Source organism: Pan paniscus, chromosome 9 (assembly GCF_029289425.2).
Source record: "Pan paniscus chromosome 9, NHGRI_mPanPan1-v2.0_pri, whole genome shotgun sequence".
In the NCBI taxonomy this organism is placed as follows: domain Eukaryota; kingdom Metazoa; phylum Chordata; class Mammalia; order Primates; family Hominidae; genus Pan; species Pan paniscus.
Window position 1 is genome coordinate 119,059,660 of NC_073258.2, and position 25,720 is coordinate 119,085,379.

Genomic DNA, 25,720 nt, shown 5'->3' on the forward strand with positions numbered 1-25,720 from the left:
TTGGTACCCAAGGGGGTCCTGAAACAAATCCCCCACAGATACCAAGTGGATAGTCATTCTCTTGGCATGTATCTTCTTTGGAGAAATGTCTATTCAAGTCCTTTGCCCTTTTTTGAACTGAACTGTTTGGGGGTTTTTCGTTCTTGTAGTTCTTTATATATTCTAGAGATGAATCCTTTATCAGATATATGAGTTGCAACTATTTTCTCTCAATCTGTGAATTTTCACTTGCACAGCGCTTTTAACTCTTGAAAATTATGCTGCTTCTATTATTTATGTGTATCCCGATCTCTTGCCCTCGTGACCTGCCCGTCTCAGCCTCCCAAAGTGCTGGGACTACAGGCGTGAGCCACTGTGCCTGGCCATCTATGTGTATCTCAAAACAACCTTGTAGGATGTATACTGTCTCCACTTTACAGATAAGAAAACTGAAATCCAATCAAAGATAGCACACTCCAAAGATTGCTCCAAAGACAGCACAACAATAACAACAAACTTGTAGTTGTTATTGCTGTTAGTGTTATCCCTTTGAATAATAGAGAGTAACAGAAGCTGCTTCAAAAAGGTCTAGGACTGGTGGGAAAATAAGAGAGCAGACCCCCAACAGAGGTTGCGAGCAGAGCCGGGGATCACAGAGTTTTATCTGCCCTCGGTACGCTGATTTCCAAAACCCAGCCTCATATTCTATACTCCAAAGCGCACTGCCAGGTGGCCCAACTCCAGCCCCCACAATCCGATGCCAAAGCCACTTCTTGCCACTTCCGGCCCGCCTCCAGCCCGCCGCTAACAAGCTAGCGCATGCGCTGTAGGACTATTTGCTCGCCGGTCCCCCGGGTGAGCCTGCACACCGTGCTTCCGGCGCGGAGATGAACTTCCACATGCCCCGGCGCTTGTTGATGACGTAACTTCCGGTTGCTGTGCTGAGTCGGAAGTGAGAGCCTTTCGGCTGCTGAGTTTCTGTCGTGTCGTCGCTGCTGGCACTTCAGGCTCTGGTAAGGCAGGCAATAGCTTCAGGGGACGGGGTCGTTGACTTTGCGTTGTGATGTTTTCTGCTGGTCCGATGCGACTTAGCCTGTTCACTCTTATCTTCTCCAAATTCTTTCTCCTGTGCTTTCCTAACCAGGGACCTTCTCCTTCTTGAACTTCGACCCTGTCTGATTTGGAACCCCTTACAGTGCCCCAGCTTCTGATGTCTCTTTGTACATTTCTGTCCCCATCTTTGCCAAGCCCCTCCAGGAAGAGGCCAGAGCGCTATCATTGCATTATCTTTTGACTTAACTTTCTCTAGAACGTGCCCCGGGCGGGTGGATCTCCCTCCTTCCCGCGAATCCCTTATGGAACATGGAAGGATAAAATATAAAGAGTAGATAACAAATAGGCAGATGCCAAGAAGATAAGATTAATCGCGAGTCGTAAGCAAACCAGTTCAATGCATACGTCAGGGTGTTGATATTTCTTAAGGCAGGTGATGAGTTCACCACAGATAACTCTTGGGGCACTCTGCTTCATGTTTCCTTGGGTTTAGAAGACACTTCTAAAATTGAGTGACCATGCCTCATGACCTTATATTTGATGAGCCTTCCTTTTAGGATCACTTTTATGCCCTGACAGCAAGCATGTGTTTAGTCTCGCTGTCATTTACTGTTTTGGTCTCACGTGGAAGCCCACCTGCGATAAAATGGGATCCAAGAAGGACTGCTGTCTGCTTTTTGACTTGAGATCCTTCTAGGCTGCAGATAGATGTGTTGATGGAATTTGTTGCCACATTAGCATGGCCTGATAGTGTTAGGTGAAACATACGACAACGAAAATTGTTTCTTAATTTCTATTTTAAATTGATATTTTAATTTCTATTTTAAATTGATATATGTATTATTTGCCAGGACACAGACCTTATGGGAGTATGATTTGGTAGAGCTTGATTTTGACGATCCCAGTTTTACAAAGTGTTCCAGATATTTCTGTTGAAAAACAATACCAAGTCTGATGTTAACACACTTGTGTGTTCATGAGAGCTGACAATGGTCTTAAAGGATTAGTGGTACTATTCATAAACAAAAGCTTGTATCAGGAGGAAGTGACAGAATTTTGTAGGACAGCTATTATAGATACAGATCTTTGCAGCAAGTATATCAGAGTGAAACTTGTTTTCAGGGAGGATATATTTTAAAAGAATCAAATCCAAAAGCTTCTAAGGTTGGTAGCTGTAACATCCCAAAGTGTCTGACAACAGGATAGTGTTGTATCTCTGTATGGCAGTTGAAAATAGGAAAAAAAGTACATACATATATGTGTGTATATATATGTGTGTGTATGTGTGTGTGTGTGTATATATATATATATATATATTTTTTTTTTTTTTTTTTTTTTTTTGAGACAGAGTCTGGCTCTGTCACCCAGGCTCTGCTCTGGAGTGCAGTGGCACAATCTCAGCTCACGGCAACCTCCATCTCCCAGTTTAAAAGTGATTCTCCTGCCGCAGCCTCCCAAGTAGTGGGATTACAGCCTGGCTAAGGTGTGGTGGTATGCGCCTGTAATCGCTTTTAGTGGAGACGGGGTTTCACCACATTGGCCAGGCTGGTCTCAAACTCCTGACTTCAAGTGATCTGTCTGCCTTGGCCTCCCAAAGTGCTGGGATTACAGGCATGACCTACTGCGCCCGGCCCTGAAAATAGGAGATTATAAATCCCGAGTGACATTATTGAATATTAAACAAAATATTTAGGTTTCATTTTATCGGACCTTTAGAGTGGGTGATTATCTGGGTACTCTTACTTTGGTAAGTCCATTGAACAAATCTAAACTGGCATCTCCACAAAGGTTCTCATCAAGTGATCAGTCCTCCTTTTTCCTGTAAAATTTTTCTATAAGTGACTACGCAGTTTTAGCCCTTTTTTAATGAAAAAAAGTTTGTGCACAGATTTGACGTACGTGTGAAAAAGATGAGCTTAGTGAAAGGTAGGTGAGAACCTTTTTGTTTTTCACAGATAGTAGAGATGACAACAGAGACTTATTTCCATCCACCATTCTACACATGCCAAGATACCAAAGAACCAGTGTCTAGCCTGGTAGCTTGACCTTCCACTGCAACCTAAGACAAGTAGTAAAGCCCTTACCTTGAAGTAGGGTCATGGGTGATGCTGTTGATTACAAGGAGTTCAGAAAGAACTACATGTAAGATTGAAGCCATTCAGTAACTACTTATTTAGGATTTTGTGATTGTGATGTATAATGCCAGACACAGAAGAAAGAATAATCAGATATGAACAGGTAATCAGAAGAGCTTACAGCCTAGCAATGTAGAAGATCTGCTTAGAAATACAATGCAGAAAGTTTAAAATCCTAGTAAAAATAGAGGTAAAATGTAGAAAGCTAGTTTCTTTATACAGTGCAACAGTATAGTATTGAGAAAGAAGGAAGTAATGCAGTTTATGGTGATAAATTCTTTTTGTTTCTCTTGATAGTCTTTTTGTTTGTTTGAGACAGTTTCCCTCTGTTGCCCAGGCTGGAGTGCAGTGGCACGATCTTGTCTCACTGCAACCTCCGCCTCCCAGGTTCAAGCGATTCTCCTGCCTCAGCCTCCTGAGTAGCTGGGATTCCAGGTGCACGCCACCATGCCTGGCTAATTTTTTGTGTGTTTTAAGTAGAGATGGGGTTTCACCATGTTGGTCAGGCTGGTCTTGAACTCCTGACCTCATGATCTGCCCGCCTTGGCCTCCCAAAGTGCTGGGATCATAAGCATGAACCACTGTGCCCGGCCTTCTTGATAGTCTTAAGAGCTTCTCTGTCATATGTCCTATATTCCTGGCTTTCAGCTTCCTTTCTGCTTACGTGTTGCAGGTGATGCATGTCCTTTGTAATAATCTGGACACTTTTCAGTTGTGTTTTAAAAAACATCAAACTGGTTTAGGCATTTAGGGAAATTTTATTGGTTTTTATAACTGAAAAGTCCAGACTTATCTTTCCATCTCTCAATTCTATTTTCTAGTGTATGTTGGCTTGGTTTTAGGCTAGGCCTTTTCTAAATGGTGTAAAGATGGCAACTCTTATCTTACCGGCTTATCAACTCAATCAGGAAAAAACTCACTTTTCCGTAGATTCAGCTGAAGTCCTGAAGCTGGTATTCATTGACTCTGTTAGGCCTCCATAGTGTCTTGTGCCCACTCCTGGATCAATTGCTTTGGCCGGAAAATGCTGTATTCTTTTTAGCCTGGCCAGACTTGTATGTTCATTCCTGGGGCTAGTGGGTGAGGTCAACCCCTTCTGAACTGGTCAGCCTCTTCTGGATTGAGTGGAGTGGATACCCAAAGGAAAAAAATGAATGTGATGTTTTAGAGAGAGAAATAACAAGAGCTCAATATACTTTTTGCATTCCTCTGGAATTTGAGGTATTTTAGGATGGAAGTAGAATGGTGGTCAGCTAACAATAAGACAATTCTTGGTGTTTTTACATTAACTACAGGTAATAATTAAACTTGTGCAGTAATTACATGGGGAAAATCCCTCTCATTAATTTCAATACTAAATATGGTATCTTTCCCTTTTTTTTGCATTATTAAGCTTACTGAAATATACATAGCAAAAAATAAAATACAGAAGGCCAGGCGCAGTGACTCATGCCTATAATTCCAGCACTTTGGGAGGCCGAGGTGGGAGGATCACTTGAGGTCAGGAGTTCGAGACCAGCCTGGCCAACATGGTGATACCCCGTCTCTACTAAAAATCCAAATAACAGTTCAGTTCCTTGAAGCAGTAAAGCTTTGAGCTGCACTGAGAGGAGACTAGACTGCCTAAATCATTACAGCTAATTAGCCTTTAGCTCTTGTGTGGAAAAAATGGCAGAGGAGCATGAAGCAAGTGCTGAAGATGCCTCAGAATTGTCAAGAAATGTTATACATAATCTCTTTCTCTGGTAAATAAGGGTAACTTTTTCGACCACATTAGCTTTTCTTTTTTTTTTTTTTTCTTTTTTTTGAGACGAAGTCTCACTCTGTCACCCAGGTTGAAGTGCAGTGGCACAATCTCAGCTCTCTGCAACCTCTGCCTCCCGAGTCCAAGCAATTCTCCTGCCTCAGCCTCCTGCCTCCCAAGTAGCTGGGATTACAGGCACCTGCCGCCATGCCTGCCTAATTTTCGTGTTTTAGTAGAGATGGGGTTTCACCATGTTGGCCAGGCTGGTCTTGAACTCCTGACCTCAGGTGATCCACCTGCCTCAGCCTCCCAGGGTGCTGGGATTGCAGGCATGAGCCACTGCACCTGGCCCACATTAGCTTTTGTTGATATGATCCTGTGAGGAGTCTTGCCTCAATAACCTAAAGGTAGACCAAATGTTCTTTTTTTCTTCCTTTGTACCCCTACTCCCGCTGTTTCTAAGGTCTCTGTCCTTATAGCAGTTCAAGATCCTTATGAACAAAACATTCATACCCTTTGTCTCTTCCCACCCTTTTCAGGGTTGTATTTAATATTTCTATGTCATGGCCTTAAAATTTCAGAAAGGGGAGAAAGCCTTTCAGGGAGCCCTGCTTATTCTGTTGTGCCACTGAGTTCACTTGGTCTTGAATGAGGAAATGTAATCAGAAGAGTGTGAATGCAGGCTCAGCCAGCTCTACTAAACACCTTTGAGGTATCTATATTTCATATTACACAGTAGACCTGACCGTTGGAATTCGTGTTTCTTCAGTATTATTTTAAGAAATCAGGTAAACAGTGAAGGTTAGATATAGCATGAAGCAAAGACCATTTAATTTTTAGTGGAAGAAATATCAGTATTTTTAAGCCTAGAAATAAATAGATTGCTTAATCTATGTTAAAAACCCACAACATACAGCTGAACTGCTTCCAGTCCTGATTTGCCAGAGTCCAAATCTAAGATATGGGCTTTTACTTAATTTATATGTAGCTGAGAAATATCCATCCCCAGCCCTAAGTCATAGAAGTGCCTTGTCCTCACTCCAGTGAATGAGAACTAGACTGCCAGCTTAATTCTTGGGAAATCCATAATTCTTGTCTTATTATTTTTCAGTGCCACATTGTTATTACAATTAGTAGGTGAGTTCTCTCTTTGACTCCAATAGTACTTTCTACTTAACCTGTTTTCTTAAAGGTATTGCAAATAAAAGCATATCAACAGATTAATGCATTCCAGCTAAACATGTTTTAGACTTTTTAGTTTCAGCTATCTACAAATCAAGCCACCGAGTCCAGCTGGTAGGTTTGTAACCATTTTGCCAAAAATGTTTTGAGTTTGGGGACAGGAATTGGAAAATCTTAACCCAAAGTATTTTAAAATGTATTGTATTTGAGAAATGGGAAAAGAAACAACCACAGGTATATTACAGCTATTGTGTCATCTGCCCTCTTGTGTCTAATACCTGTCCTTTGAACAGCCTCTCCCACTAGGTCTGGATGGAGGATACCTTAAAGTGAAATGACAGACCAGGAGAATAACAACAACATCTCAAGTAACCCCTTTGCTGCTCTTTTTGGCTCCCTGGCTGATGCCAAACAGTTTGCGGCAATCCAAAAAGAGCAGCTGAAGCAACAATCTGGTAAGTGGAGGAGCCAATAGCAGCAAATAAGATGACCTAGAATGGGGTCTTCCGAAATTAAGTATTCTTTGAGTCCTTAATTGCAATTGGAATTTAAGTTTGGAACAAAAGTTGGTTTTTGTTTGTTTGTTTAGAGCAGAAATTGGGGTTTTTTGTTTGTTTGCTTTTGTTGTTGGTTTTGTTGTGAGTCCCTCCCCTCCGCTGTCCTCTCCACTGTACAAAAAGAGACCAGATAACAGGTGGTTCCATAGTAACAGATGCCAGTCGTGATCCCAAAGCTGTCAGGCTGTTTTCTTTAAAAGAAAAAAAAATCACCTAGTAAAAGCTATTTAAATAAATGTTTTTAACATGGGACACAGAGGTGGTAAGTGTAGGTGTAGAAAGCAAGTCATGTGCAGCTATAGAAAGTAGATGTAAAAGGAAGAACTATAAAAGCTTTTTGACCTGTAGGCAAATGAGACTTGTTCTTAAGCTCAGCACTTCAAAGGCCCTCCCAAGCAAAGTGCTTCTTCTGTTCCGATGAGTGGCATCATTTGTAGCTTAGTCGTGTTAGGACAGACTTTTTTAAAAAATCTGATCCTTAGCCTTACTATGAAAAACATCAGAATAACATCTCACTAATCAGAAAAAAACGGTTTTCTTTCAGGCACTGAATTTAAGATCAAGTCCAGCTTCCTCCTATAAGGAGACATATACACTAGAAGAATTAGGATTTTTCTCAAATATGTTAGTCTTCTGAAGATATTCACAATCTTTCAAACCAGAAATTGCTCCACTTCTCCTCTCTCCGAAAAGAATAATAGTGTTTTTCTTTTGAGAGAAGGAGAAGTGTTTGCATTTTCCCTTTATTTTGTTTATTTTAAAAAAAAAAACACTCAGGTGCATAGCTGACTTTTGGCCTTTCAGTTAGAAAGGGCTGAAGAAAAAAGAGGTAAAGGCAAGACAGATGAGTGATTGATGCAAGGGAAAAACAAAATCAATGTTGATTTTTTTTAACATGGTATTTTCAGTCTCTGAAATCTCTCCCAGATTTCTATGATACGGGGCCAGAATGGGAAACTCTGGTTTAGAAGATTGTAGGGGAAAAAGCAGAGTGAAAAATAGGAAAAATAAGGAATGAGAAAGTATGATTTATGAGTATGTGGTTGAGGGAAATTTTGCTAAACAGATTCTTAGCTTCTGTCACCATTGGAGGTCAGAGAAAAACTCAACAGTATAGCAGCTGAGCAACAGAACGCTTGTCCTTCTGGCTATAAACAGACATAAATCTGGCTAGAGTTGGGAGCATTGAAGGCACATGCCCTTCTGTTACTATTTTGGCACCTCATCATCCTAGTTTGTTTACACTGAGTTTATCATGCTACCAGGTCCAACCTGTTTCCACTAGCAATTAGTACTTTGCCAAAACCTTTGGCTTCCTATGTTGAGCTTATACTCACCACACTGAAACAACTCTTACTTTGAGAGTTTTACCTGGACTTTCAGAGTAACCATTCTGTCAATAGAGAAAAGTAGGTATAGACTCATATGTGGCATATAGTGAATAACACTACTTTTATGTAGTCATTCAACATGAATGATGGGGCTGGGCACAGTGGCTCGCGCCTGTAATCCCAGCTCCTTGGGAGGCCTAGGTGGGCAGATCACCGGAGGTCAGGAGTTCGAGACCAGCCTGGCCAACATGACAAAACCCCGTCTCTACTAAAAACACAAAAATTAGTCGGGCATGATGACAGGCGCCTATAATCCCAGCACTCTGGGAGGCCAAGGTGGGCGGATCACCTGAGGTCAGGAGTTTGAGACCAGCCTGGCCAACATGGTGAAACCCCATCTCTACTAAAAATACAAAAATTAGCCGGGCGTGGTCGTGGGCGCCTGTAGTCCCAGCTACTTGGCTGAGGCAGGAGAATCACTTGAACCTGGGAGGTAGAGGTTGCGGTGAGCCGAGATCACACCACTGCACTCCAGCCTGGGCGACAGAGTGAGACTCCATCTCAAAAAAAAAAAAAAAAAAAATCAAAGGATGGGAGCAGATTTTGAGGACAGAAGTTTAAAAAAAAAAAAAATCGAAGGAATTTCATCAGTAAGAAAAAAATAACAAGAAAGAATAAAAAGGTACAAAAGATGTGACATGCAACTTATAACCAAATGATTAAAAAATTTATTCTCATCAATCATTAGAGAAGTGCCAATTAAAACAACCATTAAATAGTTTTTTTACCTATGAAATTCGTGAAGATTCAAACAGGCACTCTCTCATATACTGTTGGGTTTGCATGTAAATCAGACAGTCTCTTTGAGGGTAACTTGGTAGTAAATGTTAACTTTTTTTTTTTTTTTTTTTTTTTTGAGACGAAGTCTTGCTCTGTCACCGAGGCTGGAGTGCAGTGCAACCTCTGCCTCCCGGGTTTAAGCAATTCTCCTGCCTCAGCCTCCCGAGTAGCTGGGACTACAGGTGTGTGCCACCACGCCCGGCTAATTTTTTGTATTAGTAGGGATGGGGTTTCACCATGTTAGCCAGGATGGTCTCGATCTCCTGACCTCGTGATCTGCCCGCCTCAGCCTCCCAAAGTGCTGGGATTACAGGTGTGAGCCACCGTGCCAGGCAGTAAATGTTAACTTTTTAAATGTTCAAGCTCTTTGATCCAGCAGTTCTGCTACTGTGAATTTATCCTATAGAAATACTCATACAAGTAAACAAAAAGAGTTAAGTTGTATTCAGTGAGTATTTAAAATCATGAAATATTAGAAACAACCCTATTGTTCATCAGTTGAAAAGTAGCTACATAAACCACAGGGCATGCAAAAGATGTGATACAATACAGCTATTAAAAAGAGTGAGGTAGGCCTCTAAATGGCCTAACAGGGAAAGGTGTTGGTGCTGATTAAAAGGCAAGCTGAAAAGAGCTATGTATAGTATCCCATTTTTTAAAAAAATTAAAAAGATAGTAATGAATATTAGCACCAGAAAAGAAAAAAATTCTTGAACACTGTTAAGTGTCTTTAGGGAATTGGTTCAGGAGACTTTCTATACTATATTTTTCTGTACAGTTAAGAACTATTAAAACAAATGTGATCTCTTAAAATCAGGGAGAAAAGCCATACATTTAAAATAATTAAAGGCATTTTGATCTATTAGGTAATTCTTTGTTCACTAGGATTCTGTAGAGAAGATAACTTTGCTATTTCTGGCAGTGTGGAGTATAATTATGGATAGAAATAAAACTTTTGCTTTGTAAAATGTGGTAGGATTTATAGCCAGGAATTTCAAAACCCTATACTTAACTTCCCTGACTTGAGATGTTCACTAATTAGATGATTAGCTTGTTTTACATCTGAAATTATCATCCTCTTGGTTACATTTATTATTTTTGGTAGCATGCTTGGTTCTCTCTTAAAGGGGTGTAACATTTAACAGTATACATTTTCTGGCAGATGAACTCCCAGCTAGCCCAGATGACTCGGATAATAGCGTGTCAGAGAGCCTGGATGAATTCGATTACTCTGTGGCTGAGATTAGCCGCTCATTCCGATCACAGCAGGAAATATGTGAGCAACTCAACATCAATCACATGATCCAAAGGATCTTCCTTATTACTCTGGACAACAGTGAGTTACAAACTTGTAGCATTATTCTACCCTTCCTATTTGAGCTTGGGCTAGGGGCTTGCTCTTTGAAACTGGTTACAGCTAATGGTTAGATACAAACCTACTCACTGCACTCCCTGGAACTCAGGGTTTATATTTCAGTGAACCTTTTGGTATGACCTAAAAACAGTATTTAGACGCAGATCTAACTTTTGTTCCCATTTCAATACTGACTGCACTATATAGCTACTTGCCTTTACTACCTTAAAAAGGAAATGGGAAGGGTAGCCAAACCCATTTTCTTCTCAGAGGTAACCTAAATATTCAGATGGAAGCCTTCAGAGGCATCAGAGAGTGTTTGCCCTCTGTGCCCTGTCTGTGTTTAAACCCCAAGGTTGGTACTAATGTCTGGGATTTACTCTTTAAATGTCATGATGCTAGGTTTATAACAAATCCCATTCTCTGTGACTAGAGGGGAAAAAAAAAAGATTTGAATCTTTAGATGTTGCTTTGTGTATCAGGATCATTCTGGTATTACTTGAGTCAGATTTGCAGTTCAAGAGTGATGCTGTCAAGATCAGTTGTCTGTATAAAACAGAAGCATTATCCTTAACCTATCATATTAAAACCATTTCCCAGGTGATCCCAGCTTGAAAAGCGGGAATGGCATCCCTAGCCGTTGTGTGTATTTGGAAGAAATGGCAGTAGAGCTAGAAGATCAAGACTGGCTTGATATGAGCAATGTTGAGCAGGTAATATTCTTATGTTCCTAATGTGTGCCCTTAGCAAAAATTAGCTATGCAGCTGAATTCTGCTCACTGTTCTCCAACTTATGCTTGTGTCCATATGTCCATCCCTCTCTCTTTTTTTTTTTTTTTTTTTTTTTTTTTACCAGTAGAAGGCCAATTAACCTGGATGTGCATCTCTAACATTGTGGTGTTCCTCTTTTGGAATCTTTTCATCTACCATGGCCACATGCCCAAATCTACCCATCCTCTAAGAACCAGTTAAAATGCCTTCTTAATTACAAAGCCTTGGCCAGGCACATTGACTCATGCCTGTAATCCCAGCACTTTGGGAGGCTGAGGCAGGTGGATCACGAGGTCAGGAGATCAAGACCATCTGGCTAACATGGTGAAACGCCATCTCTACTAAAAATACAAAAAATTAGCTGGGCATGGTGGTGGGCGCCTGTAGTCCCAACTACTTGGGAGGCTGAGGCAGGAGAATGGTTTAAACCCAGGAGGCGGAGGTTACAATGAGCCGAGATCATACCACTGCACTCCAGCCTGGACAACAGAGCAAGACTCTGTCTCAAAAAAAAAAAGAAAAAATTACAAAGCCTTGCCAAATAAAAGTTGTTACTCCCTCCTCTGGGTACCTAGAATAATCAGCCTCTGAATCTCTTGTGGGAATTGTCACTTTCTGTCTCATGTTGCGGCTTTCTTATGTACTTGTCTTATCTCCCCTATTAGACTTAAGTTCTTAAGGGCAAGGCCCATCACTTTTTCTTCTTTATATCCTTTCTATCTTAGTCTGTTTTGTGTTGCTATAAAAGAATACCTGTGACTAGGCACAGTGGCTCACACCTGTAATCCCAGCACTTTGGGAGGCCAAGTTGGGAGGATCTCCAGGCCAGGAGTTACCAGCCCTGGCAACATAACAAGACCATGTTTCTACAAAAAATACAAAGAATTAACTGGGTGTGATGGCATGTACCTGAAGTCCTAGCTACTCAGGAGGCTGAGGTGGGAGGATTGCTTGAGCCTGGGAGGCAGAGGCTGCAGTGAGCCATAGTCACACGACTGCACTCCAGCCTGGGCGACAGAGCAAGAAAGACCCATCTAAAAAAAAAAAAGAACACCCAAGCAGTAATTTATAAAGAAAAGTTTATTTAGCTCACAGTTCTGCAGGCTGAGAAGATTCAGGGTATGTCCTTGGCCTCTGGTGAGGGCTTTTGTGCTCCCTCACAATGTGGTGGAGGAAGTCACCAAAGGACACATACCATGAGGATGCATGCAAAGAGGAGAAAACCTGAGAGGTGTCCTGGCTTAATAAGAACCCGCTCTGGAGGAAATTTGTCCATTCCTATGAGAATTAATCCAGTCTTGTGAGAGCAAGAACTCATTCAGCACCTTGAGAAAAGCACCAAGCAATTCAGGAGGGATCCGCCTCCATACCCAGACACCTCCCACTAGCCCCACCTCCAACAGTGCCACATGGAGATCAAATTTCAACATGAATTTTGTTGGAGACAAACATATAAACCACAGCACTTTAAAAATCAAAACAGTGCGTTGTACCTTGCAGGTGCCTGAGTAACATTAAAAGAATAAAAGTTTGGTAGGAAAGACAGTTGACAGCTTGCAGTTTAACTTCACATTTGGAGTATCTTTATATAAGTCTGAATGAGATCAGCAATCACACAGAATAGTAGATTTCACATCTAAGTTTAATCACTGATCTCAGCACCATTCAACAAATAGTCTTTTAATGCCTACTCTATGCTGGGGCTATACTAGACACTTGAGGCTTGATTTAGGATAACTTTATATATGCCATAATTTTCTAAAATTTTCTAAAGTAAAAATATACAGGGCCCTTTTTTTCTCCTTCACTCTACATTCAAATCTGTGATTCTTGCTAATAACCTGTGTCAGAATTACCTTTTACATCTTAATGTTCTCAGATTAATTTTGCAATAGTTTAGTATTTTTGTTTGGCTTTCTTTATAGGCCCTCTTCGCTCGCTTATTACTTCAAGATCCAGGCAACCACTTAATTAACATGACTTCTTCTACAACGCTAAATCTCTCTGCTGATCGAGATGCGGGAGAGAGGCACATTTTTTGTTACCTTTACTCCTGCTTCCAGAGAGCCAAGGAAGAGGTAAAGGAATAATCCCCATTGAATACTGTATTGTCGTCTTGGGTATGACTTCAGCATGTGGGCCAGAGTTGGATCAGTCTTTATTTCAATTTATATATGTCATAGTATGTCTAGAAGTGAATATCAGGGACACTAAAGCTTTTATATCAATTTATATATGTCATAGTATGTTTAGAACACTGGATATCAGATGCACTAAAGCTTTAGTCTCCTTTCCGTATCTTGGGTTCCACCCTTCTCCCCAATTAACCAGTGCCTCCTATTCTCTCTAAAACCTCTTTAGAAATCACATCCTTAAAAAAGTCTCATGAGGCTGGGCACAGTGGCTCACTCCTGTAATCCCAGCACTTTGGGAGGCCGATGCAGGCGGATCACATGAGGCCAGGAGTTCGAGACCAGCCTGGCCAACATGGCAAAACCTTTACTGAAAATACAAAAATTAGCCGGGCATGGTGGCACATGTTTATAATCCCAGCTACTCAGGAGGCTGAGGCAGGAGAATCACTTGAACCTGGGAGGTGGAGGTTGCAGTGAGCTGAGATCACACCACTGCACTCCAGCCTGGGTGACAGAGCGAGACTCTGTCTCAAAAATCAGAAAAGGGCTCATGAATTCATTTCCACTGAGATGTAAATATTAGAGTAGGCTAAGCCGGATATTTCCAGGTTTGGAATTTTAAATAGGCAGATAGATGATTCCTTAAGCCAAGGAAGGAATCTCTAATTAATTTTCAAGCATCCACAGGAGACCAGTATGTCTCTTCTATTGTATTCACTATGTCTACTTTCGTTCCAGATTACAGAGTTAGACTATAGTCCCTCTTTTCTTCATGCTGTTTGCAGATTACCAAAGTTCCAGAGAACCTGCTACCCTTTGCAGTGCAGTGCAGAAACCTCACTGTGTCCAATACCCGAACAGTTGTTCTCACCCCAGAGATCTATGTTGACCAAAACATCCATGAGCAACTGGTAGATTTGATGTTAGAAGCCATCCAGGGAGCCCGTGAGTACATGAACAAGATCTGTAAGCTTCTACATTTTGATTTTCAGATTTAAAATTTCACTAATTGCATTAGAAAGTCTCAGAGCCATTATGGTTCTGGTATAAATTAAGGAGGAGGGCTCACATCTTGATCTTTGAGGTTGAGTACCAATAGAATAAAGCTGGGCATGGTAGCACACCCCCGTAGTCCCATCTACTCTGGAGGCTGAGGCAGAAGGATCCCTTGAGCCCAGGAGTTTGAGGCTGTAGTGTGCTATAATCACACCTGTGAATAGCCACTACACTCCAGGCTGAGCAAAAAAAGAAGACCCCCACCTCTAAAAAAAAAAAAAAAAAAAAGAATTATTGAAAGTAAAGAGCTAGTGTGTAAAGGCATATAAAAATTCTTGTGCCCTCCTTTCTCTCTCATTTGTCTTCTGTTAGATTTTGAAGATGTAACTGAGTTTCTGGAAGAGGTCATTAAAGCCTTGATATTGGATGAGGAAGTTAGAACATTTCCAGAAGTCATGATTCCAGTGTTTGATATTTTATTGGGCCGAATAAAAGATCTAGAGCTCTGTCAGATCCTTTTGTATGCATATCTGGATATTCTTCTCTATTTCACTAGGCAAAAAGATATGGCAAAGGTAGGTCTGAAAGATGATATGTATTCAGTTGAGCTAGATGTGTAATACATGATGCTTCCCTATCCTGAAGACACTATAATACTACCTATAAAATAAGAAAAAGATAGCTTGGTTGTTGTATCAACTTAACTGTTTTGAGGCCATCCCCCCCCATCACCTTATCTCACCATGAAGATGAATAAGCAGAACTTGTCTTCTCTTACAGGTTTTTGTAGAATACATTCAGCCCAAGGACCCTACCAATGGGCAAATGTACCAGAAGACCTTGCTGGGAGTAATTCTGAGTATCTCCTGCTTATTAAAGACTCCGGGTGTTGTAGAAAATCATGGCTACTTTTTGAATCCATCTCGTTCCAGCCCCCAGGAGATCAAAGTACAGGAGGCCAACATCCATCAGGTGGAACTGTTTACCAGGGTATCCCAGCCCCCTGATCTTAAAAGAGTTTTCTCAGAAAGCAGATACAGATAAGGCTGCTCAAGCCTCTCTGGGAAAGCAAATTGATCTAGTTGGCTTTTACATCACATAAATAAATTAAAACTGGGCATGGTAGCTCAAGCCTGTAATCCCGGCACTTTGGGAGGCCAAGGTGGGAGGATCGCTTGAGCCCAGGAGTTCAATTTGAAACCAGCCTAGGCAACACAGTGAGACCCCCATCTCTACAAAAAAATACAAAACTTAGGTGGGCATGGTGGCAAGCATCTGTAGTCCCACCTACTCGGGAGGCTGAGGTGGGAGGATCACTTGAGCCTGGGAGGTCAAGACTTCAGTAAGCCATGATTGCATCATCACGCTCCGGCCTGGATGACAGAACAAGACTCTGTCTCAAAAAAAAACAATCCCCTCTTTGTAGCATATGCTAAGAACAGCATGTGTGGGGTAAGAATGAGCTGCTGCTACTCATTACCCTTTGCTGTAGCACTGCTACAGCTACTTCTCCCCAACCCTCATTTTTCTCACTGAGCTATAACTTTAGCTCTGAAAGTCTTTTGACTGAACTCTAGCTTATAAACCCAGTTTTTCTTCCTTTTCCTGTCTCCACCTATGCCCTCTCTATTTGGGCTTCTTCACATAAATTATAGTAGAGGTCTGGCCAACATGAGGCATTGAATGATTGAATTGGGGATAGTTTAAGTCCCCTAATCATTAATCATTACAACTCTCTAAGGCAAGGCATGGCAAACTAGCAGTGGCCAAATCTGGCCTGCCACCTGTTTTTGTAAATAAAGGTTTATTGAACATAGCCATGCCCATTAGTATATGTATTGTTTCTGGTTTGAATTCATACTACAGTGATAGAGTTGAATAATCGCTACAGACACTGTATGGCAAGTAATGCCAGAAATCCTTATCGTCTAGCCCTTTGCAGAAAAAATTTACAGACCTGTGCTCTAATACCGTGTAATGCCATCTGCAGTTGGGCAGCTGATCAGAAAATCTCTTATAAGTGCCCAGAAATATATTTTAAAATCAAATTAGGGGATGAGGCACAGAGAGTGAGGGGAAAGATTAGGATTAGCATATTTTTGGAAACTGCCAGTTGCTAAGGTTTGGGAATAAAAACTATTAGGATTGTGAAACGTTCTGTGGTTGTGTTTTCTGGTTGAACAGTTCATGGCTCAGTTCCACGAAAAGATCTACCAGATGCTGAAGAACTTACTCCAGCTCTCTCCAGAAACCAAACACTGTATCTTGTCCTGGCTTGGAAACTGTTTGCATGCAAATGCAGGCCGCACCAAGATTTGGGCCAATCAGATGCCAGAAATCTTTTTCCAAATGTATGCCTCAGATGCTTTCTTTCTGAATCTGGGTGCTGCTCTCCTGAAGCTATGCCAGCCATTTTGCAAACCCAGATCCTCTCGGCTCCTCACCTTTAATCCCACATACTGTGCCCTCAAGGAGTTGAATGATGAAGAACGAAAAATTAAAAATGTACACATGAGAGGTAGGAGAGAACCAGGCTTCTCAAAACTGTGTGTGTGTGTGTGTGTGTGTGTGTAACGTGTAAAGCATTCACTCCATTATCCTTTTTCACAGAGTTCCTTTCTCAAAAAAAGATGAGGCAGAAACAAGAGCTATTTAGATTTTTTTTTTCTTTTTTTTTGAGATGGAGTCTTACTCTGTCAGTCACTCAGGCTGTAGTGCAGTGACGCTATCTTGGCTCATTGCAATCTCTGCCTCCCGTGTTCCAGCGATTCTCCTGCCTCAGCCTCCTGAGTAGCTGGGACTACAGGCACGCGCCACCACGCCCAGCTAATTTTGTGTATTTTTAATAGAGACGGAGTTTCACCATGTTGGCCAGGATAGTCTCGATCTCTTGACCTCATGATCCATCCGCCTCAGCCTCTCAAAGTGCTGGGATTACAGGCGTGAGCCACCACGCCCAGCCAGAATTTTTTAAAGACAGATGTTTGAGAGAAAAAAAAAACACCTGGTAGCTTTTGAATGTTGTACTTTAGTGAGACCTTCTCTCTGGATTTGGCAGCCTTGCATATTCATTCATTCATAGTTTATAAAAATGAATAAAGCAGAGTCCTCATCCTTTTTGAAAGGCTCCAGAAGGCAGATATATTAACTGATAATTATAATATGGTATAGGGCTAAGCTATGGGAGCACAGAGGAGGGAGTAAATAATCAATTCTGCAGAAGTTGGAGGTCTTCATAGCTGAGTCTTGAGAGACAAGTTAGGTTTTACCAGGCAAAGAAGCAAGAGGGTCCCTTTATACAGAGAGAAAAGCAAGTGTAAAGGTACAAAGCTATGGAAAATCTTGACTAAGGAATGGTGAGAGGCTCAATGTGGCTAGGGCAAGGGGTAGATGGGGTTGAGTTGGGGAGGAAATGGATCAAGGGAGGAAGATAGGTGGGGCTGGATTGGAGAAAACAGTACAGAGAAATGAAGAGAAAATAAATGACTCATAGTCCTACCATTCAAAGTGAAATCACTCTTAATTTTGGTATATTTCATTCCAGTTTTATAATACTAATTGTAAACATGATAACTGCTCAAAAGCAAATAGTCAAATTCAGAAAAGCACAAAATAAATACAAATGATCTATTGCCTATCACTTGAAACAATCTATAGTAGTATTCCTTTTAATTTTTGGTGATTTCATGAAAAAGATTTAACTGTATTTCTGTAGACGGTGAGAAACCAAAAGATATATTCAGACAAAGAACTAATATGACAAGATATGTTTTTAAGAAGATATCACTGCTAACAGTATGGAAATTGAATGAGTGTAAGAGGAGACTGGAGACCAAGATAGATGTCTGTGACAAGACATTTACCCTCTTTTTTTTTTTTAACTTCTTTGAGGTTTGGACAAAGAAACCTGTTTGATCCCAGCTGTGCAGGAGCCGAAGTTTCCACAGAACTACAACCTTGTAACAGAGAACCTTGCTCTGACAGAGTACACCTTGTACTTGGGATTTCACAGGTAACTCCTCTGATGTCATTAGGAAAAAACAGTTTAGTTGTGTTGATAACTAGAAGGTAGAAATTGAGTCTTTGGCCAGGCACAGTAGCTCACATCTTTAATCTCAGGATTTTGGGAGGCCAAGGCGGAAGGATTGCTTGAGGCCAGAAGTTTAAGACCACCAACCTGGGCAAGAAAGTGAGACCCCCATCTCTACCAAAAAAAAAAAATTAGCCAGGCATGGTGGCATATGCTTGTAGTCCTAGCTGCTTCAGAGGCTGAGGCAGGAGGATTGCTCTAGCCGAAGAGTTGGAGGCCACAGTGAGCTATGATTGTGCAACTGTACTCCATCCTGGGTGACAGAGTGATAACCTGTTTCTTAAAAAAAAAGAGAGGAAGAGTCTTACAGATATAATCTGAGCTTATTCTAAAGGTTCACATTAGAATCTAATAGAAAAGGGGCATTGTATGAATTTACTTGTGTTTCATGAATCAGCTTTGTCCAGATTCCTTAAATTTGTTTTTAACTTTTATTGTTGTCGTTGTTGTTGTTGAAATGGATTTTCGCTCTTGTCACCTTGGCTGGAGTACAGTGGCACATTCTCTGCTCACTGCAACCTCCGCCTCCTGGGTTCAAGCAATTCTTCTGCCTCATCCTCCCAAGTAGCTGGGATTACAGGCATGCACCACCATGTCCAGCTGATTTTGTATTTTTTTAGTAGAGATGGGGTTTCGCTGTGTTGGCCAGGCTGGTCTCGAACTCCTGACCTCAGGTGATCCACCACCTTGGCCTCCCAAAGTGCTGGGATTACAGGCATGAGCCACTGTGCCTGGCCTGTTTTTAACTTTTGACCTGTTAAACTTTAAAAATTAAATCACTGTCTTCCTATTGTGATCTGGGAAAGTGGAATTGTTTTCATTTTATATTGCACTTTCTGCTCTTAAATTTTCATTACTGGCCGGGTGTGGTGGCTCATGCCTGTAATCCTTAGCACTTTGGGAGGCCGAGGCAGGCAGATCACTTGAGCCCAGGAGTTTGAGACCAGCCTGGGCAACATGGCAAAACCCCGTCTCTACAAAATATACAAAAATTAGCTGGGCATGGTGGCGTGTGCCTGTAGTGTCAGCTACTCACGAGGCTGAGGTGGGAGGATCTCTTGAGCCTGGGATGTTGAGACTGCAGTGAGCCGAGATTGCGCCACTGCACTCCAGCCTGGGCAACATAGTGAAACCCTGTCTCAAAAAAAAAAAAATTTCATTACTACTCCTGGTGATAAAAGATGAAGTTCGGCCAGGCGCAGTGGCTCATGCCTATAATCCCAGCACTTTGGGAGGCTGAGGCAGGCGGATCACAAGGTCAGGAGATCAAGACCGTCCTAGCTAACATGGTGAAACCCCGTCTCTACTAAAAATACAAAAAATTAGCCCAGCTTGGTGGTACGCGCCTGTAGTCCCAGCTACTCGGGAGGTTGAAGAAGGAGAATTGCTTGAACCTGGGAGGCGGAGGTTGCAGTGAGCCGAGATGGTGTCACTGCACTCCAGCCTAGGCGACAGGGCGAGAATCTGTCTCAAAAAAAAAATTAATTAATTTAAAAAAAAAAAGACCAAGTTCTACTCTACAGATAGAGACAAAAGTGGCAAATATTAAGGAAATGTTTATAAGGGAGCTGATGAGATCAATAGGACCACAGAAGACATTAGATAAAGAAGATTCTAGAAATGTTAAGATTTTAGAACTAGAATGTATGACTTCCAAAAACAGTTCTGGTTCTGGCTATTCATTATTCTGTAATTTGATTTAGCTGATTATGACAGGTATAAGTAGAGGGAGAAAACAGCAACTCAGTCATAGAAAGGGACACTAAGAATAGCAATTTTTAATGCCTTCTCAAGATACCTGAATTGATGCAGAGCATTTTTCAAAACTACTCAGTCAACACATTGCCGGAAGAAGGAAATTATGTCTTTAGAGAGAAATCTCCATCATAGACATTTTAAATAAGACAGTAGATAAAAGTTCAGCATGTGCTTAAGCTGCTCAGCTACCTAGATTCAAACAAAAAATGAATATCATCTAGTTTCCCAATATTAACTAGCTCAAGACATTATCTACAGGGCCAAAGGAAATGATTTTGGACTATTATCCATAACTTTGAATTATGTGTCTTCCTTTCAGTAGAGAATATTAGGCTGACCTTTTCTGAAGAATAATTTAATTTAATATTGAACAACAGAGAGCTGGAAGCTGCTCTTAGATTGCATCTCAGGTGGCTACTAGTTTATATGTGGTCATTACTAATCTAGAGTCCCTTTTCACCAGCTTAGTTTTCTACTAAACAAAGAAAGACTATCCATATAACCCCATCAAAGTATGATCATTGCATCAAAGTATGATCATTGCCCTTGTGTGATGTAAAACTATCCTGCTGGGCTTCTTGTACTTTGCCTAATAATTATTTTATGTAATAACAACCCATTCTACACCCTACTCAACCAAGCTGCCTTTCTTTGGATAGTGCATTTCAACTGAAGGCTGCTAACTATTTGCAATTAGCTTCAATTATGTTGAATACTTGGCAGCATTTTCCCATTGCTGTGCACCCTGCCTGTGTCCTGTCAAAAACTTTTGTGAGTGCCTTCTGTGTCATTGCAACTGCAACTCCCTACTATCCTTAAAGAGAAGGCTAGATAAATAATTGAGGATTTGTTTTTTTGTGACTTTCTGTTTTCCCTGACCCAGTCTCTTCTGCTTTCTTGGGGGCAGGTTGCACGATCAGATGGTAAAAATCAACCAAAATCTGCATCGGCTGCAGGTTGCCTGGCGGGATGCTCAGCAAAGTTCTAGCCCTGCTGCTGACAATCTTCGTGAGCAGTTTGAACGACTGATGACCATCTATCTTTCTACCAAGACTGCCATGACAGAGCCACAAATGCTACAAAACTGCCTAAACTTGCAGGTGTCCATGGCTGTTCTACTGGTTCAACTGGCCATAGGCAATGAGGGCTCACAGCCAATAGAGCTAACCTTTCCTTTGCCAGATGGCTACAGCTCTTTGGCTTATGTGCCAGGTAAGCAGGCTCTCCCTTGGGAATGTCCTATTTATAGCCTTCTGAGTTTAAGTAGGTCACTTTGGAAGTTTAATCCTCAAAATACCCTTTCTTCGTTATCATTCAGTTGTTTTTGGAGAAACAACTCAAACTTAGATAATATCTACTGGTCAAAGTATTAGGGGACTAACAGTTTGTTCCCTCAACCTTGTGTCCCCCTGCTATGCATATCAGAAAATCATCTTCAAAGGATTAAGTGTAATCAGAGTTTTCAGAGCTGTTAGTTTCTATCATTAATATTTGTTCAACTTACACATTCATCTAACTTTCCCCGTCCTTTTTGTAGAAAAAAAATTAGCTCCTGTTGGTTAACTCAGAAGGGAAAGAGTGTGTGTGTGTGTGTGTGTGTGTGTGTGTGTGTGTGTGTGTCATTGAGTCATTGAGGGGTGGGCAGGTGTTGTCAATCTAATCAGGTTATGTGTTCTTAACCATTGTATTGGTCATATCATGCTGAGTAACAGATTACCCCAAAACATAGCAGCTTAAAACTACAGACCGGGTATGATGGTGCGCGCCTGTAATCCCAGCACTTTGGGAGGCCGAAACAGGATGATTACTTGAGCCCAGGAGTTCAAGATTGGCCTGGGCAACATAGAGAGACCCTATCTCTACAAAAAATAAAAAATTAGCCAGGCATGGTGGTGCACACTTGTAGTTCCAGCTACTCAGGAGGCTGAAGTGAGAGAATCGCTTGAGCCCAGGAAGTTGAGGCCACAGTGAGCCATAATTGCACTACTGTACTCCAGCCTGGGTGACAGCAGGACCCTGTCTCAAAAAATAAAATAATTAATTAATAAACAAAATAACAACAACAACTGCAAACAGCTCACTCACCTGCAGTGTTCTGACTCAGAGTTCCTCAGGAAGTTATATAGCCAAGCTGTCAATCAGGGCCTTAGGAATCTGAGGACTCTGCTAGGGCTGGAGGATCCACTTACAAGCCCAGTCATGTGGTTGTTGACAGGCCTCAGTTGCTTGTGCTATTGGCCAGCAGCTTCTTTTCTAGGCCATGTACGTGTCTTCTAAATACTACTCATGATATGGCAGCTGGCTTCCCCCAGAGCAAGTGACCAAAATGGAGACTGTAAGCTTTTATACCCTAATCTTGGAAATGACATACTATCACATCTGCTGTATGCCTCAGAGTTTATCTTCTACTCTGAAAGAGTGAATGTGGGAGGGGACTGCATAAGGTCATGAATACCAAAAGGCAATGATCATTGGAGGACCATCCTGGAGTCTGGCTACCACGGTCACCTAACATATTAATCTTTATTAGGGAGTCCTCACACATCTGAAGGGTTTAAACCACAGTTAACCTTGAGAGTAAAAATGTATATATTAGTATACTGGTGTGTTAACATTTTGTGTCATTACTGTTCATATATTTACTTGAATAAAAATTTAAATTGACTTACATTTAAAGGAGATTTTACATTTATTGACTTATCACCATCTCTAGTACCAACAAAACATTTAGGGTTTTTTTTAACCTTCATTAAGTAGGGTGAAAGGAATTTAAATGTTGTTTATTAGTACAGATATACAGATGTTTGGCTAATTCCAGTGAATATTTTCTTTTTCAGAATTTTTTGCAGATAACCTAGGTGATTTTCTCATTTTTCTCCGCCGCTTTGCCGATGACATTTTGGAGACATCAGCAGATTCCCTGGAGCATGTCCTTCACTTTATCACCATTTTCACTGGAAGCATAGAAAGGTGAAGTGCTGAAAGCTTGGTTCTGTCACTGTTTAGGCTGTAAAACATTCAGAAGACTTCTAAACCAAGAAATAAACAAGCCTGAATCATAAGGGGTTGCCTTCAGAAGTTATGGTAACATTAAGGAATCACCTGACCATCCATATGGGTAGCCAGAAATCCCGCTGTTGAGAGGTATAATAAACAAAGGACTTTGTCCACAGAGAATTTAATCCTGCATATAAGTATCTTATGGGAATTCCACTGCCAGTCCCTGGTTAAAGTAGTTAACGTAATGCCAGAAACTTAACAGTGGCAGCCAGGTGCTAATGATCTTCTAATAATTATATGATAATAAAGCTTATTCTTGCTATTCTGAGTTGGATGAGCAGTAAACTTAAGTCAATGTTATTTCTCATTTCAAGTTTTCTCACTCATAGCTTCTAGTCCTCTTTTCCAAAGGAAGATACTGTGACTTGTAGAATTGCTTCCCTGATTTTTTTGATGCATAGGCTAAAGGAAGTGGAAACTCTGTGTACAAAAGTGAAGATTTGCTGCACAATGAAGAGAATGACCCACAATTCCCTGAGCCGTATCAGTGATAAGTAGAGAGAAGCCATTTCGTCACTGAGCTGAGCATACCTAATGAGAAGTCATAAGTCAACAAGTATTATGCATACACTGTATGCGTCATGGGTAATGTAGCGTAATTATATTCTAGTCTTTACCCTCAGAAAGCTTGAAAAGGCAAGTTTATTCCACATGAAACTGTCAGAGAATAGGAAGCAGTAAATAATGTATTATTACAGAGAAGTAAACAATGGCTAAGCATTCAATAGAAACTTAAGTGCTCACCCTCTTATTTGGTAAGCTGTCAACTCAAGAGTTAAATGATGTACCCTGCATCACCACCCCACCCCCCGCCCAGCTGCACCAAGAAACTGACAAACTTAAAACTGCAGAAGTGGATCCTTTTTTTTCCTATAATATGGTTTAGGGTGGATTTTGATTCTTATGTGGAGAGAACAGAGTCATAAATTTGGAGTTAAGCTTATCTGCTCATCTTGCTTTTTGCCCATTTTGCAGAATGAAGAATCCCCACCTGAGGGCCAAACTAGCAGAAGTGTTGGAAGCAGTGATGCCCCACCTGGATCAGACCCCAAATCCCTTGGTATCCAGTGTATTCCACCGGAAACGTGTGTTCTGCAACTTTCAGTATGCACCCCAACTTGCAGAGGCTCTAATCAAGGTTTTTGTGGACATCGAATTTACAGGTAAAGCAGTCATGAAGCTGAGCCCAGAACTGGGAAGCTGATACCAGTGGAGTTTCATAGTTTGATCCGTATTTGGATATCAAAGAAATGTCAAGCCATTACTTATTGAATACCTACTATATGCCAGGCTTGATGATAAGTGCTTTTTTTTTTTTTTAACATTATCCCATTGTCACCATCGGAAAAGTTTCACTCTATTATCCCTGTTTTATTTATTTTTTATTTTTTAATTATTCTTGTTTTACATATGAAGACATGACTGCCCAAAAGATCAGTTTGTCCATGTCATAACAAACTACCAAGTGGTAGAATCAGGTCTGTGTCACCTAAAGAAATCTACATATTCAACACCCTTATTATGTTGCATCATCAAATCAGACTCAAATTAGACTATTTGGGTCTTTATATTTCTCTGCCTTAAAATTACAGAATAGTGCATAAAGAGGCAGTGTATTGGTTGAAAGATTCTTTTATCTTAACCAGACTATCTAACTCTCCAACAGTCTAATGGTTCGATTAAAAATACCAGCAGGCGGACAGGCACAGTGGCTCATGCTTGTAATCCCAGCGTTTTGGGAGGCCAAAGTAGGCAGATCACTTGAGCTCCTGAGTTTGAGACCAGCCTGGCCAACATGGTGAAACCCATTCTCTACAAAAATACAAAAATTACCCAGGCATGGTGGCAGGTGCCTGTAATCCCAGCTACTTAGGAGGCAGAGGCACGAGAATTGCTTGAATTCGGGAGGCAGAGGTGGCAGTGAGCTGAGATCGCACCACTGCACTCCAGCCTGGATGACAGAGCAAGAAATCCCTCTCAAAAAAAAAACCAGCAGGCAACATTCCCTCTCTATCTAACCCTGAGCCCCTGTGTTTGTTTAAACAGTACCCTGTCTCAATCAGTAAATAAGATATGTTAAGAAGTTGTTGAAGACCATTTTTTAAAGGGATATCTACCATCCAATGATAAATACAACTAACATTTAAAGAGGCATTTAACATTTTACTGGCCGCCTTTCCATATTTGGATTCTGGTTTTTTTTAATTCGCTCACCTATCAACCTTAGTTTCCTCATCTATAAAATGGGTCAAAGTGATGATTAAGTGAAATAATGCATGTAAATCTTTATAATACATAAGAAATTGTATAATAAATCACTGCAGTTATCTCGTTATGTGACCATACAACCAAAGCGTTGTAATGGAGTACAATTTCTGTTTTATTTCTGAGGAAGTGGAAGCTGAAGAAGATTAAGAGACTTAGATTAAGCAGAGCCAGAATGAAAACGTAGGTCTTTTGACTCCAAATCCTACACTCTTCCTTTATTATGACCCAGCCTGTGGAGCTCTAGTAATACCTTTGGTATTTCAAAAGCAGTATAAGCCTCAGATTTTTAGCTCCTGACCTGATTTTTCAGAGTAATCAAGAACCTGTTGGCTACACAGTTTGGGATATTGTCTGTGAAGAATGTGGGAATTGCTTAGTGTCCCGTCCTGCACATGGCTTTCACTGCCATAATGGCCAGCCCTGAGCCCTCATTTAAAGCCTGAGAAGTACTCATGTTTGGATACGGA

At 41.1% G+C, this 25,720-nt stretch overlaps 1 protein-coding gene and 1 long non-coding RNA gene across 6 annotated transcripts in view; one reads left to right on the forward strand and one right to left on the reverse strand.

Moving 5' to 3' along the window:
* The first annotated feature begins 847 nt into the window (after nucleotides 1-847).
* Nucleotides 848-25,720, forward strand: part of UBE4A (ubiquitination factor E4A) — a 39,697-nt gene continuing 14,824 nt past the window's right edge. Inside the window, exons 1-14 of one of the 4 annotated variants that reach the window (XM_055094919.2) lie at nucleotides 884-992; nucleotides 5,493-5,623; nucleotides 6,387-6,548; nucleotides 9,984-10,157; nucleotides 10,776-10,888; nucleotides 12,872-13,024; nucleotides 13,867-14,026; nucleotides 14,450-14,652; nucleotides 14,858-15,049; nucleotides 16,262-16,595; nucleotides 17,969-18,089; nucleotides 20,833-21,137; nucleotides 22,763-22,895; nucleotides 23,961-24,148. In XM_055094919.2, the coding sequence (XP_054950894.1) occupies nucleotides 6,428-6,548; nucleotides 9,984-10,157; nucleotides 10,776-10,888; nucleotides 12,872-13,024; nucleotides 13,867-14,026; nucleotides 14,450-14,652; nucleotides 14,858-15,049; nucleotides 16,262-16,595; nucleotides 17,969-18,089; nucleotides 20,833-21,137; nucleotides 22,763-22,895; nucleotides 23,961-24,148 (2,197 nt within the window). In that variant the 5' untranslated portion in view covers nucleotides 884-992; nucleotides 5,493-5,623; nucleotides 6,387-6,427. Of the gene's footprint in view, nucleotides 993-5,492; nucleotides 5,624-6,386; nucleotides 6,549-9,983; nucleotides 10,158-10,775; nucleotides 10,889-12,871; nucleotides 13,025-13,866; nucleotides 14,027-14,449; nucleotides 14,653-14,857; nucleotides 15,068-16,261; nucleotides 16,596-17,968; nucleotides 18,090-20,832; nucleotides 21,138-22,762; nucleotides 22,896-23,960; nucleotides 24,149-25,720 lie in introns of all 4 variants that reach the window. The other 3 variants (XM_034933809.3, XM_034933810.3, XM_034933808.3) reach the window with 3 other exon arrangements.
* The window catches only part of LOC130540615 (uncharacterized), a 37,548-nt gene continuing 34,420 nt past the window's right edge, over nucleotides 22,593-25,720 (reverse strand). The window contains exon 4 of one of the 2 annotated variants that reach the window (XR_010113495.1): nucleotides 22,593-22,879. This is a non-coding gene — a long non-coding RNA (uncharacterized LOC130540615). Of the gene's footprint in view, nucleotides 22,933-25,720 lie in introns of both variants that reach the window. The other variant, XR_008954613.1, reaches the window with a different exon arrangement.